Source organism: Maylandia zebra, linkage group LG22 (genome assembly GCF_041146795.1).
Source record: "Maylandia zebra isolate NMK-2024a linkage group LG22, Mzebra_GT3a, whole genome shotgun sequence".
Lineage (NCBI taxonomy): Eukaryota > Metazoa > Chordata > Actinopteri > Cichliformes > Cichlidae > Maylandia > Maylandia zebra.
Window position 1 is genome coordinate 27,242,737 of NC_135187.1, and position 14,516 is coordinate 27,257,252.

At 41.8% G+C, this 14,516-nt stretch overlaps 1 protein-coding gene across 7 annotated transcripts in view; it reads left to right on the forward strand.

The window, feature by feature from the left end:
- The window catches only part of LOC101477989 (receptor-type tyrosine-protein phosphatase U), a 258,886-nt gene that overhangs the window by 165,702 nt on the left and 78,668 nt on the right, over nucleotides 1–14,516 (forward strand). For all 7 annotated transcript variants that reach the window (XM_076878967.1, XM_076878969.1, XM_076878966.1 and 4 more), the window contains exons 8-9: nucleotides 8,080–8,400; nucleotides 13,084–13,193. In XM_076878967.1, coding sequence (XP_076735082.1) covers nucleotides 8,080–8,400; nucleotides 13,084–13,193 — 431 coding nt within the window. The remainder of the gene's footprint in view (nucleotides 1–8,079; nucleotides 8,401–13,083; nucleotides 13,194–14,516) is intronic.

Here is a 14,516-nt window from a genome sequence, read left to right on the forward strand (position 1 = left end):
TTAATTAGGCTTCAATTTCAGACAGAAAGAAAGCCGCTCTGGCATCAAGAGATTATCTCATTAGTTAAAATAAACCTCAATAGGTGGGACAATATATATTAAGACCCTTACATTTTAGAATGTGTGGTTGATAGAAATAATGGACATTAAATTTAGACATTAAATTTACGCAGCTGAAAAGAGCAGCAAATTCTTACACTTTTGATAATGGGAAATGCTCAAAATATGACCTTGAATCAAAAGACTATGCTTCTTTTTGTCTGTCAGGTAAAACCTAACACTTATTGGTGCAGCATTACTTCCTCTTACATAATGTCCATTTCACTAGCTGGGCCCACATCCTCATCTAAGTTTGACAGCGTTTTAGTAGGTGAATGCTTTGACATGAATTGAGCTGCGGTTTGGGGAAGGCCTCGAAGGGGACTGGCGATGGCTCAAGGGCCTGGCAGATCCCCGTGTACTAAATAGAAATGAAGAAGTTGAAGAATGGAGAAGAAGGAGGAAGGGTGGGGCACGTAAACGAGAATGATCAGCTTGCAGAACTAGGGGAACCTATATAGATGACAACCGGAAGGAGCGTGTTTGGAGGAGTGATACATAATCTCATAATTATTGAATATCCAAGGTCACAGTGCAAAGAGGAAATGCTAAAAGCTAATGTAGCATGAGTTGAGATTTGTTAGAATATAAAGCAACATAGGTATACACTCACCCACTCAATTCTGCACTTTTTTGGCAAGCATTTTTGGGACGTTAGCATCATCGTGGCATTTTTCTGGTGGAAGATAAAGTTTTGAAACAATGCACAGCCACAGCTCACCCTGGGTCAGCCCACCTGAATCAAATGATTAGTTTGTTACCAGGCCTCTGGAGACATGTTGAGGAGGTCATTGAGCCATTTAAATTAGCTGTGTTGGCTCAAGGACACATCTAAAACCTAGTACCATAGTACCTGCAGAATTAACCCACATCATCTTGAACTTTGCTGTGATTAGCTATTGTTAGCACACTGAAATGCTGATCATGGTAACTATTACACATGCTTAGGATTAGCTTGTTAGCATTTGTGACTATGTGCCATATCTAATAAAATGCTAGAGGTTGAGGAACTGTAACTACACATCTGACAGCTGATGAGTTGCTATGACACATACAGAAAACAAAAGACTTTCTTGTGCTGATGCTTTCACAAGCTTCTGTGGTAATATGACATATCACTTAACTTGTACTTCGCCTGCAGCCACAAAAGAACTAAAGGTGTTTCTGTTGTTATAGAAGGTGTCAGATGCTTTCTACTTAACTGTGGCTCATAATGAAAACACAAATGTAAATGAGGATCTAGCCATGCTTTCATCAGTACTGTGCATGATTAGAGTTCAGTGAGAAGGGGATGATGTGTACAGAAATCAGGCTGAAGCACCAGATTCTTTGGTTTAGGACCGGTCTACGCCCAGCCGTCAACTACAGTGTAGCACAAGTGGTTGTGTAGTATAAAGGTTCTCCATTTTTTTCATGTTACGCCATGCAAAGCAGAGGGCAGAGACTTTTCTCTCCCTCTCATCTGTGTTTTAACTGCAGTGCTGCTCATCTTGGTGAAAAAGACACCCTGCTGCTCTGTCAAGTAGATGGCATGACGTCCCTGTCACCTGCCACACTCTTTGATCCGCTCTTGTCACTGTCTTTCACTTGCCCACCTCCTGTCGGCTCCCATTGCTCACATCTGAAGCTTTATCCCCAGGGAGAAAGCGGCAGACAGCAGAGGCCCGGTGACACCAAACTCTGGATGAATTTTTCTTCCTAATGTGTCTCCGGGAGTCATTTCTTTTTAGCAGAGAGCATTTCATTTTTGGACACTGGTCAATTCCATCCTTGCTGGTGCAGAGTATTAAAATCCCATGGGGCTATTGTTCAGAATTGCTGACCACACAGACCTCCAGTTCAAATGCTAAGTGAATGATGTGCCCATCTGCTTTAGCTTCAGGTCTAAATGTGTCCTGTATGGCTGCAGAAGGGAGATCTTGGCATGAATGCAGATGTGCCATGTACTCCAGCATTAATATCTTCTTTCCTTTTCTTGTTTAAGGCAGCATATGTTCAAGTTTTATCTTTGGGAGAAAGAGATTAACCTATTAATACTTGATGGAGTACATTGCTTCTAGCTGATACATCTCAAATGCCTAAAATAAAGTGTTTGTCAGATCACCCAAAGCTTTCTAATCCAACTTGGAATTCTGGGGTCTTCATCTACAAAAGAAAATCCTCCCTCCACTTCATCTGCCACAGTGATTGTCTAGCAGCGCAGACACCTGTGTATGTAAAAACAGATGTAACACGTCCTCTACAAGGATTCTTCCAAAATAGTGTGTTATTTTTTACCATTCATGCAATTCAACAAAAGCATATAAAATGTACACAGAACAATCAGAGCCAGCATCAGAGAGAGCGGGCTTCTGGAAAAGGATGCACTTACTGTCATCAATAACCTTTTGCCCCTTCTTACACAAATATATGTTATCTGGAGTCTAGTGTTATCATAACTAATAAATATGATGGCCAAAGCTATTATCATATAAGTGTTGAAATAAGAGTGTCGCAAATGGGTTCCAAAGGTAAATTTTATTCACATCTTTTAAATTTTTAGCTGTTTGATGGCTTTTCAAATAAGTCATTTTACCAGTAATGGCAGTATTTTTATGACCTACACTCCATTACCCACATTTTTTATATTTTTTTTTTTTTTTGCAAAACATCAACAAGCTGTCATGAAGCTATAGAACATCAATGCACTTTAAATATCAGTAGTTAGATTTCTAGATGCCAACGTCTATAGAAACCATTCAAAGATGTCAGCAGTCTAAAGCTCATGTGGTTTCACTGTTAAGTACGAGGGTGTTAACTGATAGTCCATCATAATTTTAACATAGCTGCCGGGAAGAGGGACAGACCTCAGTGGCAGCTCACAGAGGCAGCTGTTAAAGATGAGGACAATGGCATGAAATGTGCAGATCCACTGGGACTCTCCCCCATTCATCATTTCCTCTTCCAGTGCTCATCTCTTGTCCAGCCCCTCAATCCCTCCATCACTCCCTCTGCCTCTGGCTAATCCCTCTGATTAGACTAATCAAGCAGAATGTCGATTTGGGGCAGGATTGGCTGAGGACAGGCGGGTGGAGAGGACAGGACAGTGACTGCTGTGGTGATGCTCTAATGATGAGTAATGGTGTCTGGAGCAGAAGGTGAACATTCAGTCAGTGAGCTGCTGGTGGCAGACGTGGTTTTAACAGGATTGGGCTGCTACACGGGGCTGATATTGTTAAAAAAAATCTATCAATCCAGTTATACTCAGCCACCCTTGATATGACGGGCCTGATACATATTTTTGGAATTAAATTTCTTTGTTATGATTGATTGTTGCTATTCTATGGGGACGTTTTAGCTTATATCAGCTGTCAGAGAACAAAGCAATCTAACTCGGTACATTTTGCCCTTTTGGGAAGAACATCTTTTAAATCGCAAGGTCTCTCAGGAGTTTTCCTTCTCTGTCTTGTTTCTGTCCCCTCAAAGCTGATGTCTCCTCCGTGACATTGGTTATTCTTTTACGTCTCAGCTTCTGATCTATGTTTAGTGAAGCAGCAGCAGCAGGGCTATAGCTGTTACTTCCCCTGTCTGCAGCTCTGTACTGCCTTGCCACTATGTGCTGAGGGCATTGCCCTCATCTTGGTTTATCTAACGTCTCAGCGGTACACTTGGAGATTCAGGCCAACCTTGGAGACAGAAATAACCTCTTTGTGCTTGAAACTGGACGTTCTGCGTCACAGGGACGAGAAGAACTGCAATCACAGTGTTCACACATGACAGCAGTAATTAGGCTTTATCGTTCTTATGTGATTCTCTGCAAGGGCTGAACCTCATTTGTGTTACAAGCAATGCGGAGTTGTTTTGCAAGCTTCTTCTTAAGGCAGCTACATTTTCCTTCCATTGTTTCACTAACCTTTTAGTGTAAGTTTGAAAAGTCAGCAGCAAATGTTGCTGTCTCCATTTAACAAACACTATTCTTCTTATGTGAATTCTTCTTGGAGTGGTTCTAAATTATCCAAATGATGATTTTGCGTGGCTGCTTCTAGGCCATCTTTCACGTTTCTTCCCTATGGTATGCATCAGGGTTCTGTTTTGGGGCATATACTGTTTCTGTTATATTTGTTCCCTCGTCAGAACTTTTAAATACATTTTTATCACTGCATTGCAGATGAAATTCAATTGTATATCTCTTTTAAGCCCCAAGATTCTTTTAGCTACACATCCTACATAAATGCTTAAGACTCTGGTAAAAGTTGGATGACTGACAATTTTCTCCATCTTAATGAAGAGAGAACAGAAGTCCTGTTTTTTGCCCCTGACAGATTTGTACCTTAGATAATGGAAATTCTAGGTCCCATTTCCACATTTGCTAAATCGTCTTCTGTCAGGAACCTTGAGGTGACTTCTGATGCAGCGTTCACTCACTCACGCTCATGTTTAATCTTTGGTTTGCTCTTTCTTTTATGACTTAAAAATATTCTCAAGTTGAGTGCCATCGTGTCATACTCTAAATTATTATTCATGCATCTATTTCATCACGTCTGGATTATTCTAATTCATTGTTCACCTGTCTTAATAAAACATCCCTGTAGTGTCTCCAGGTTCTTCAGAATGCTGAGGCTTCTGACTAAGTCTCCGAAGTTTATTCATTTCAAACTCTTGCTTATTCAGTTACACTGGCTCCCCATCAACTTTAGAGTTCACTTTAAGAGTCTGGTTCTGACTTTTTCCCACTGTGTGGAAAAGCACCAGCGTAAATCAGACAAATTTACATCCATGTGTCCCCATCACATCCCTGAGGCTATGTGAGTTAAAAAAATACTAGTCTTGACTGACTTACACCTGTGAACTTCCTTGGGTCAAAACTGATGACTGAAGGAGAAGATTGATGTGAAACTGACGGTTCGGTTCGATACTTTGGTGTCACGGTTCGATATTTTTTCGATACAAAAAAACTGTTCATGCCTTTTTAATTTGTCATTTATTAAAATTATAAATATATATTTTAACTCAAAAGTACAGTTTTTAAATTTAACCCTAACCCTTGTGCGTGTTTTTTATTTTGACAGCGAATGCGCACCTGCGGACCACTTATGTGCAGCCCTGGTTATATAGCTCGTCATATTGCAGCCACAGAAATTCTTTTGTCCATGAAACCATAAAGCTGCACTTTCTTTTTGCCTTATAGTCTGATTTGTCATAACTTCTCCGTTTTGTGGTAAGCTTTTCTTTGGCTGTCACTTCTTCACCCTGACCTGTCTTATTTGGCTCAGCAGAACTAAAATATATATATCTTGCTGCTTTTACACATGCACTCACATAAGCTCAGCGATTCTCTGCGCGATCAACCTCTCACATGTTTAAGCTTGCTGCGGGAGATTTCACTTGTCATGTTTGCATAGTAAGCTAACGATTAATAAGACGATGTCAGAGGAATTGGTGCACAAATTATCGTCACTCACAGATCAGTGCTGTCGCTCTCTATACACAGTTCGCGCGATTGCAAAGTGAAAGCAAAAAAACAAGCGCAAATTCAAACGCGATTTCAGTATGTCACATATTGACAGTGGCTCACAGATGCCAATGACATAATTACCCAGCTACATTTCTGAAAGAATGCAAAAGCATTGACATATATTTTTCCTTCCTACAATAGCCCGACGGGCAGGGAAGAGATAGATTTTGGTAGCCCGACTGAAAAAAATCGCTAGCTCCAGGACGTCGGGCTAGCGATATTGCAAGCCCTGTATCTGATTGAGGAATCACTCATCTTTGGAAAAGAGAGTTTATTACAGAGAAATGTCTCTTTCCAAAATAAAAGCTATACTATCCGCTTCTTCTGGGCTATATTCTCAGCAGCATAAGGAGAATCATGTGCTAACAGCTGTCTAAATGACTCGGCTAAAGTTAGTAGCATGCTTGTTGTTTTGGTCTTTGCACTAGGATGATGTCGGCGTAAATGTGCAGTCATATTCGTTGTGTTCCCACTAGTGCTTTCAGGTTAATCTCGTTGAAATGACCTTAACGCCACAACACGGCAAATCTCCGTTAACGAGCTACCGCCGATCGCCCCGTGTGTGGGGCTAGACGGCCAACACGTTAACGAGCTAACTGCGCTAACACACTAGTTCCCACCCATGTAATTGAGCATTGCATGGCACATCCAACATACTGTTTTACTTTAGTCCATGACTCGCTTACCTTCAGGGTCATACGTCACATGAAAACCAAAATAATTCCAAACGCCAGATCTGAATGAGGGTGGGGGAGGTCCATGTGTCTTGCTAGCTTGCCCTGCGCTCTTCCTTCTGACTATGCTGTCTGTGTTGAGTGCTCAGTGGATCTGCGCTCGACAGTGCAGCCTAGGCGGAGTAGTCGAACGCAGATTCACTGAGCGCTCAACACAGACAGCATCGTCAGAAGGAAAATTGATAAAATAAATTACAAATGTTGTATTGTTCGATACATATGCGTACCGAACCGAAAGCACTGTATCGAACGGTTCAATATCGATACGAATATCGTTGCACCCCTAATATATATATATATATATATATATACACACACACATTGGGAAGATGGCCCCAACTGACCGAGTGCTCAGTGAATACCTCAGGCAGCAGAAACCCAAGAAAGAGGAGGGAGACGAGGAACCATTATGGAAGACAGGCCCCTGCACGGTATGTACCACCGGGAGATAGAGGAGGTGGCTGATATCCAGAAATCCTACCAGTGGCTGGACAAAGCTGGACTGAAAGACAGCACAGAGGCACTAATCATGGCAGCACAAGAACAAGCTCTGAGCACAAGATCCATAGAGGCTGGGGTCTATCACACCAGGCAAGACCCCCAGGTGCAGGCTGTGTAAAGATGCCCCAGAGACAATCCAGCACATAACAGCAGGGTGCAAGATGCTAGCAGGCAAGGCATACATGCAACGCCATAACCAAGTGGCCGGCATAGTGTACAGGAACATCTGTGCCGAGTATAACCTGGAAGTCCCGAGGTCAAAATGGGAGATGCCCCCAAGGGTGGTGGAGAATGACCGAGCTAAGATCCTGTGGGACTTCCAGATACAGACGGACAAAATGGTGGTGGCTAACCAACCGGACATAGTGGTGGTAGACAAACAGAAGAAGACGGCCGTAGTGATCGATGTAGCGGTTCCGAATGACAGCAATATCAGGAAGAAGGAACACGAGAAGCTGGAGAAATACCAAGGGCTCAGAGAAGAGCTCGAGAGGATGTGGAGGGTGAAGGTGACGGTGGTCCCCGTGGTAATCGGAGCACTAGGTGCGGTGACTCCCAAGCTAGGCGAGTGGCTCCAGCAGATCCCAGGAACAACATCGGAGATCTCTGTCCAGAAGAGCGCAGTCCTGGGAACAGCTAAGATACTGCGCAGGACCCTCAAGCTCCCAGGCCTCTGGTAGAGGACCCGAGCTTGAAGGATAAACCGCCCGCAGGGGCGTGCTGGGTGTTTTTTGTTTTATATATATATATATATATATATATATATATATATATATATATATATATATATATATATATATATATATATAACCACAGCATGCCATGGTTCGAGGAACCACGTGGAAAATATATAGTGGGCTATAACTCTTATGTTAAAGGAGTGCATTGTAAGTAAACTGGGAGGAACAGGTGGAGCTAATGATCACAACTGAAAGCAACAGGGCTGGGGCAGGCAATTATAAAAGAGGAACAAGGGTGGGAAGTAAAGTTACGAAGCATGAGCAGGGAAAGCTAAATACAAAACTAACAATAAAGACAGAAAAGAAGATGATTTACACACAATGAAACACGTTTATCAAGGGGAAGCTATGAGCATAGCACACTGGTCAGTTAGAGTAGAAATGTGAAATATAAGATCTAGTCCAGCTGGTTCTATCACTTAAAAAATGCTTCATTGTGCTTTTGGGTTTTAAACTGGTAAATGTGACCACAGTGTTGGCTTTTTAACTTCCTTCTCCTTACCACTTTCAGAGCCCATGCGTGCCTTGCGTGGTCTGACAGCCACAGAGATCCAGCCCCGGCAGCTGACCCTCCAGTGGGAGCCACTGGGATACAACCTCACCCGCTGTCACACCTACACCTTGTCGCTGTGCTACCGCTACTCAATGCCAACAGGGGGCAGTGGAGGAAACAACGCGACCGTCAGGGAATGCCTGTCTGTGGATCGCAACACTTCTCACTTTACCCTGAGAGACCTGCCACCCTTTCGTGCGGTACACGTTCGGCTAGCGCTCGCCAACCCAGAGGGCAAGAAGGAGAGCAGAGAGGTCACCTTTCAGACTGAAGAAGACAGTGAGTGGGCAGCTTCATTTTTGCCTTGTGAATGCTCGCACTCACATATGCAGGGCTTTGCTGAAATGGCTTGCATTTGTTAACTGCACCATCATTATGGGAGACAGTGATGCTTTTTTATGCATGCACTGAAGCTCTTTATTGTCATTGTTACTTAGCTCTGGCTTCAGAACCTCTTGAATGTGCAGTTGCTCCTTCATGCTCAGATAATTATTGTGCACTTCTTACACAAATGTATGCCTTTAGTCATTCAGTAACAACAAACAACAGAAACACACACACACACACATACTGACTCACAGAATAGGCTGGATCAGCATAAGTAAATGGAGGATCAGCCTTTTAAATGGAGACCAGTGGAACATTAATCAGCTTGAGCCATGGCCAGCAGAAAAAATGGTAAAATGATTTTGCTTATCTTTGTATTAATATTTTCCTGTGTACATCAGCAGATTAAGTATATTCTAATGCAAATTGCTGGTAGAAGTACAGAAGGTCAAACACGCATTGTTATGGAGTGAAAGCAAGATTTTCAGTGTAATAGAAAGCCACTCAGGGATAGCTTTGACCCTGTGGAGAGAGTAAGAGGGGATGATGAGCAACTGGCAGGATTTTCTTAATGCATCTTAAAAATGCATTTAAGCAGCCTGTAAAATGTACTATTGATTTGCATTACTTTATTATATCAGCACCTAAAAACACAAAGCGTTTGAGGAGATATGAAGCAAACAGACGGCGCTCCTAATTACCGACTCCTACACGTTGCTTCTCGAAGGCAGGAGGAAATGCATTTACATAAATGAAGAAAAAACGTACAGACAGGAGCATGGTGTTGTGATTTTGTTTGTGGGATTTGACTGGTTTCAAAGTGACAAGTTAAAACACGCGTGTCAGAAAAAACAAGCTATGATTGTTTTAGAGGGTTTTTTTCTTCATACTTTACTTGATATTTTGAATGCCAGCACCAATGGAAAGTTTTGCTTTTGAGCCACTGAATGGCAGACTGACAGTGTGACAGTCCCCAATCCCCTTGTCATCCCCCGAGCTGCCATCACCCTCCACAACTACAGTAATTGAGCCACAGCTGGTGACAGTTCCTCCTGCCTGTTTCCTGTTGGGCTCGACAATCAAACGCTGGCGTAGCGCTTTTCTCGCACTGCGTCTCTGCCGCTCGGAGGAAGGAGATTTTCCTGTCAGAGATACAGCAGGAATTTCATGTGTGGTGCTTCGCCTTCCTCGGCTTCAGCTTTTTCTCTCAGGGAAACAGACAGCTCGAAGAAGTTTGATATTGCTGCAGAATTGCTTTCGGTAATTCAGTCATAGCTGATGCACAAACAGAAGAAGCCATTTCTGAGAACCTTTTATCAAATTGCATTAAATCGCATTTACCTCTGAAGCACTTTTTCGGATCAACACAAATACAGATAAGCAAGTGATAACAGGATAAAAAGGCCTAAGATTAAATGATAAAATAAAATAACTACCTAATGCTCAAATGTCAAGACCATGAAGGGCAAAGAAAGACCAATGAAAGAATGTACATCTCTCTTTTTTTCTCTGAAGTGCCAGAAGAGGCTGAACATGTTATTGTGAGAGGACTTTAGAGGCACAGCTGCTAAAGCACAGTATTCTTTACCCCCTAACCTCAATCGTGAAACAGTTAAAGCAGTTATTCTGAGGATCTAAGAGTCCCAGTGGTGCAGTAGGAGCATAGAAGCTCTGATATGTTCCCAGGTGCCAACCCAGGCATGGCTTTATAGACAAATAACAAAGACATTCAAATCCATCCTGTATTTGTCGGGAAGCCATTGCAGGGAAGTTTGCACAGGTATAACAATTTTTCTTTCTGTACTAGTTAGGAGTAGTGCCGCATCATTTTAAATACAAAATAATCTGTAGTTCATGTTAAAATCCTGAGAAGTTCCACACCCGTGAAGTCTAAGTCATCACTGGTGATGATCCCAACGCTAACCTCTAACCCCATGCACCCTTGTACCTTCCTGATTTTGCTAGAGCTCATTTAAAGTACATTTCAACATCTGAACTTGAGTCGCTTTCAGCAAGACATTCACACTGATGTCAACCAGAATGGGTCTTTTGGCTTAAAGCGTGGAAGCACCCTCAACTTCACCCCGCAATAACGAAGTAGCGCCTGGAGATTTGACACTGTGTAGAACAACGCATGGGACAGAAACCTCGTACCTCCTAAAGCAACAATAAAATGATTTTACTTTATAAAGGTGTGGGTGTCACCTGGGGCCAGACAACAGATTGGCTTAGCACCATAATCAGCTTCTCTCTCTGCCTACGTTATTATTATTTTTAACATAAACTCAGTCATTACTCTGACAGTTTTGCAGGAGTACACAATTAAATCGGTAGAGTGCTTGTGCTGTGATACTAGCCATAACTTTGGACAATGAGCAATTGTTTTGGTCTCTCAGGGGCACACTGAGAGGTCTAAACAATAAATGACTATTTTGAGCCTTCAATATAAAATGGATTAGATAATTGTTTATTTTGTGATAGCTTATTTTCCTCTGCTGTCTTTGCTTGTGCATTTTTGGAGGGGAAAATGTATTTTCATCATAACTGATAGAAGCAGAACTTATACTTTATTGTTATTGAAAGTAATGTGAGATTTTTCACAAAAAAATAACTGAAGTTTTGAGTTCTGTAAAATGATAGTAGTGGTGTTTCAGTTGTTGTCAAGTGGGTCTTTCATATGTCATTACCAAAAACACAAGATTTTTAAACAATAGTAAAAATGTACTTAGCTTATATTTATACTTATTAAAAGACTTAATAGGTTCTTTACTGTTAATCTATCACATCACTCCAGGGTGAGGCGTGTAGTACTGTGCTCAGTCACTGGGTAACAACAATGGCACTCATGCCAGCCTTACGAGAGGAAAGCGCTTCTCTCTGCAGAGAACACTGCTGACCATCTGCACTTCACTAAACCTCTGATGGAGAATCCAGTTGGAGTAATGTTATATTTTTTTGTTCTTTAATGAGACCAAACACACGTTTTTGGATGAAGCATTAGAACTTGATGCCATCTGTGAAACATGACAGTGATAGTTTCATACTTTGGTCAAGTTTTACTGCATTTGAAATACGATGGCCTGCTGCCATAGATGGACCAATGAATTTAAAATTATACGAGCAAATCATCAAGCCTTCTGACAGCTGACTGAATCTGAAGAGCAAATAAGGCATGCACCAAGAAAATAACCCTGAGCGTAAAAGTCATTCTACCAAATAACTTTAAAAAGAAACAAGAAGCACTCTGAGAAAGCAGACCCCCGCCAAGACAGATCACTCTGGGCAGCATTTACTTTAAAGGGAACAGCATTTTGTGCACATTCATTCTGTTGTTTTTTCTTCTTTAAATGTACTTTAAAAAGTTTTAGTGCAGTAAAAATAAAGCATTTTGGGGTCAATTAGAAAGAAACGTAGATGTGAAATTTAAACGTCAGCTTAGAGGTCAAATCTGACATGATCTTTGGATTCAAACTATGATGTGATCTTTTCAATCCCCATATAACAGTATCATTTCCTAAATGTTGCCAATACAAACAAGGACATACAGTGGCTTGCAAAAGTATTCGGCCCCCTTGAACTTTCCCACATTTTGTCACATTACAGCCACAAACATGAATCAATTTTATTGGAATTGACAGACCAATACAAAGTGGTGCACACGTGAGAAGTGGAACGAAAATCATACATGATTCCAAATATTTTTTTACAAATGAATAACTGCAAAGTGGGGTGTGTGTAATTATTCAGCCCCCTGAGTCAATACTTTGTAGAACCACCTTTTGCTGCAATTACAGCAGCCAGTCTTTTAGGGTCTGTCTCTACCAGCTTTGCACATCTAGAGCCTGAAATCTTTGCCCATTCTTCTTTGCAAAACAGCTCCAGCTCAGTCAGATTAGATGGACAGCGTTTGTGAACAGCAGTTTTCAGATCTGCCACTGTAGCTTTAGCATTTAGCAAATGCTAACCTCACAGAGGAAGTAGGTGCAGAGAGGTTCTTTTTTAAAGCTCTCTCATCACCTATTTCAACATCACTGACTGCAGAACCAGAAAGCACAGTGCTGAATATTTTTTTTCACTTCTAGATGTGACTTTACTCTTTCAGCAAGCACCCTTTTAGTGGCTGTCAATGCCAAAGGGTTTCTTTGGACATTCATTTATTCTCAGAACCTAAACTGGCCAGCTCAACACCTGCCTAAAAAATATCTATATAGCACAAAAAATAAATAAAAAAGATACATATAGATGTAGATGCATCTCATTAAACCACAACATGCAGAGGGGTACTCAGGCAGTTGGATTACTTTACTGTTTCTCTGTCGGTACGGTGCTAAAGAAGAAAAATCTGCTGTCATCCTCTGAGACACGGTGCTCTGTTATCAGACAGTATTAGCCAGAATCTCAATTCATCCTGAGGGCTGGGAGCAAGCTGCTTCAGAGTTTTCTTTTCATCACCCCCTTCTGCTCTGTCTCTGTGTTCCCTTCTCTGTCCTCCTCCTCCATCCCTCCTTGGCCCTGTGCCTTTTCACTCTGTCAAAGGTGTTTTTTAGCCCCCGGCATGCCTGCCCAGGAGTCTATTAACTCGAGACCCGAGTGGACTGTTTGTTTCAAAGAAGGTTGTTTTCTCTCCTGCCGTAGTTCCTGGCGGCATCGCTCCAGAGTCCCTGACCTTCACCCCGCTCGACGACATGATATTCCTCAAGTGGGAGGAACCCATAGAGCCAAACGGTCTCATCACACAGTATGAGGTAAGCTAACCTCATTACTAACGCAAAAAAGTCCACAACAATGACAACAACTGAATTCACATAACACACACTTATCCTCACTGGGGGTCGGATGTTATTTTTGCCTTGTATATATCTAGTTTTATTCGTCCTCCTTCAGCAAAATGACTCAGATCAATGAGAAGTCTCTTCTGTGGGCTTTAGAGACTCCACTGCTCCCCCTCTTTGATTTCCTCCAGGCCTGTTTTTGTGTGTCTTGCCTAAACCCCGATAGCACACACGAGGCTGAGTTTCTGGAGTAGGTAGGACTCACTTTTCACAGTTCATAGGATTTACTGTACGTGTTCATATGGTAATGAAGCTGCGGCCCAGACTTCAGGCTGTAATTACATGGGGGACAACCATTCTAATTACTTATTTGCCTAAGAGATGCCTCCACAAGGGGGCAACTTTAAATGTTTCTAATTAATTATTGATGGCCCCATATCAACTACAGACCTTTGTAGCACAGGCTTCGGAGCTTTTTTTGTGTAAGTACATGTGAAGACCCACTGTGGCTTAACACATGGTCACCGGTCAGGGAGAGAAAACGAGTTTCTTTTCACAAGCAGAGGCCTGAAAAGTGAGGAGCCAGGCAGAGAATCGAGTGCTGCGGTAACCTTGGTGTGCATACAGATGATTCGCCTTCGCCCCAAACCTCCAAACTGCTAGTGCAGTGAATTTAAACTTCTGGATTTATGAGGCTGAAACCAAAATGTGAAAACAATATATTTGTTTGCTGTTACACAGTTGCTTAGAAATTGCTTATTTTGTGATAAGAAAGCTCCAAATGAGAACAATAAATGCCTGCCTTTACTGTTGCTTCTTGCTGCCTTTAACGTTCTGAATTTCACATTGTATTCGGTGATTCCACAGAAGTCTCGCCCTCTAAAAATCAATAAAAACCTCTGCGGTTTACTCAGAAATAACTGCTAGCAATATTTGTTTTTGTATTTTTTGTCAAAGGAACGTTGAATATCCAGAACAGTAAAATGAATTTTTCTGAAGATTTGACCACAGGAATGTTTTTCAGTCCTTGTGAATTTTCCCCAAACAGCCAGTGCACCATCTGTGCAGACTTTAGCCATTCAAACGAAGCACATCTGTTATTTCCACCCAGTCACTCTTATTATTTCTCTTATCTCTGTATCTTTGAAGCACTATCGTAAAGCAACAGAATAAGCAGAAATTCCTCCAGAAATGTCCATTTATACCATCCGGTGATGTAAAAGTCATCGGTTATATTCAGTGACTTTGAATGGAACTGCCTCAAGCCTGTAATTTGCTTTTTGCATCCATGCAAAT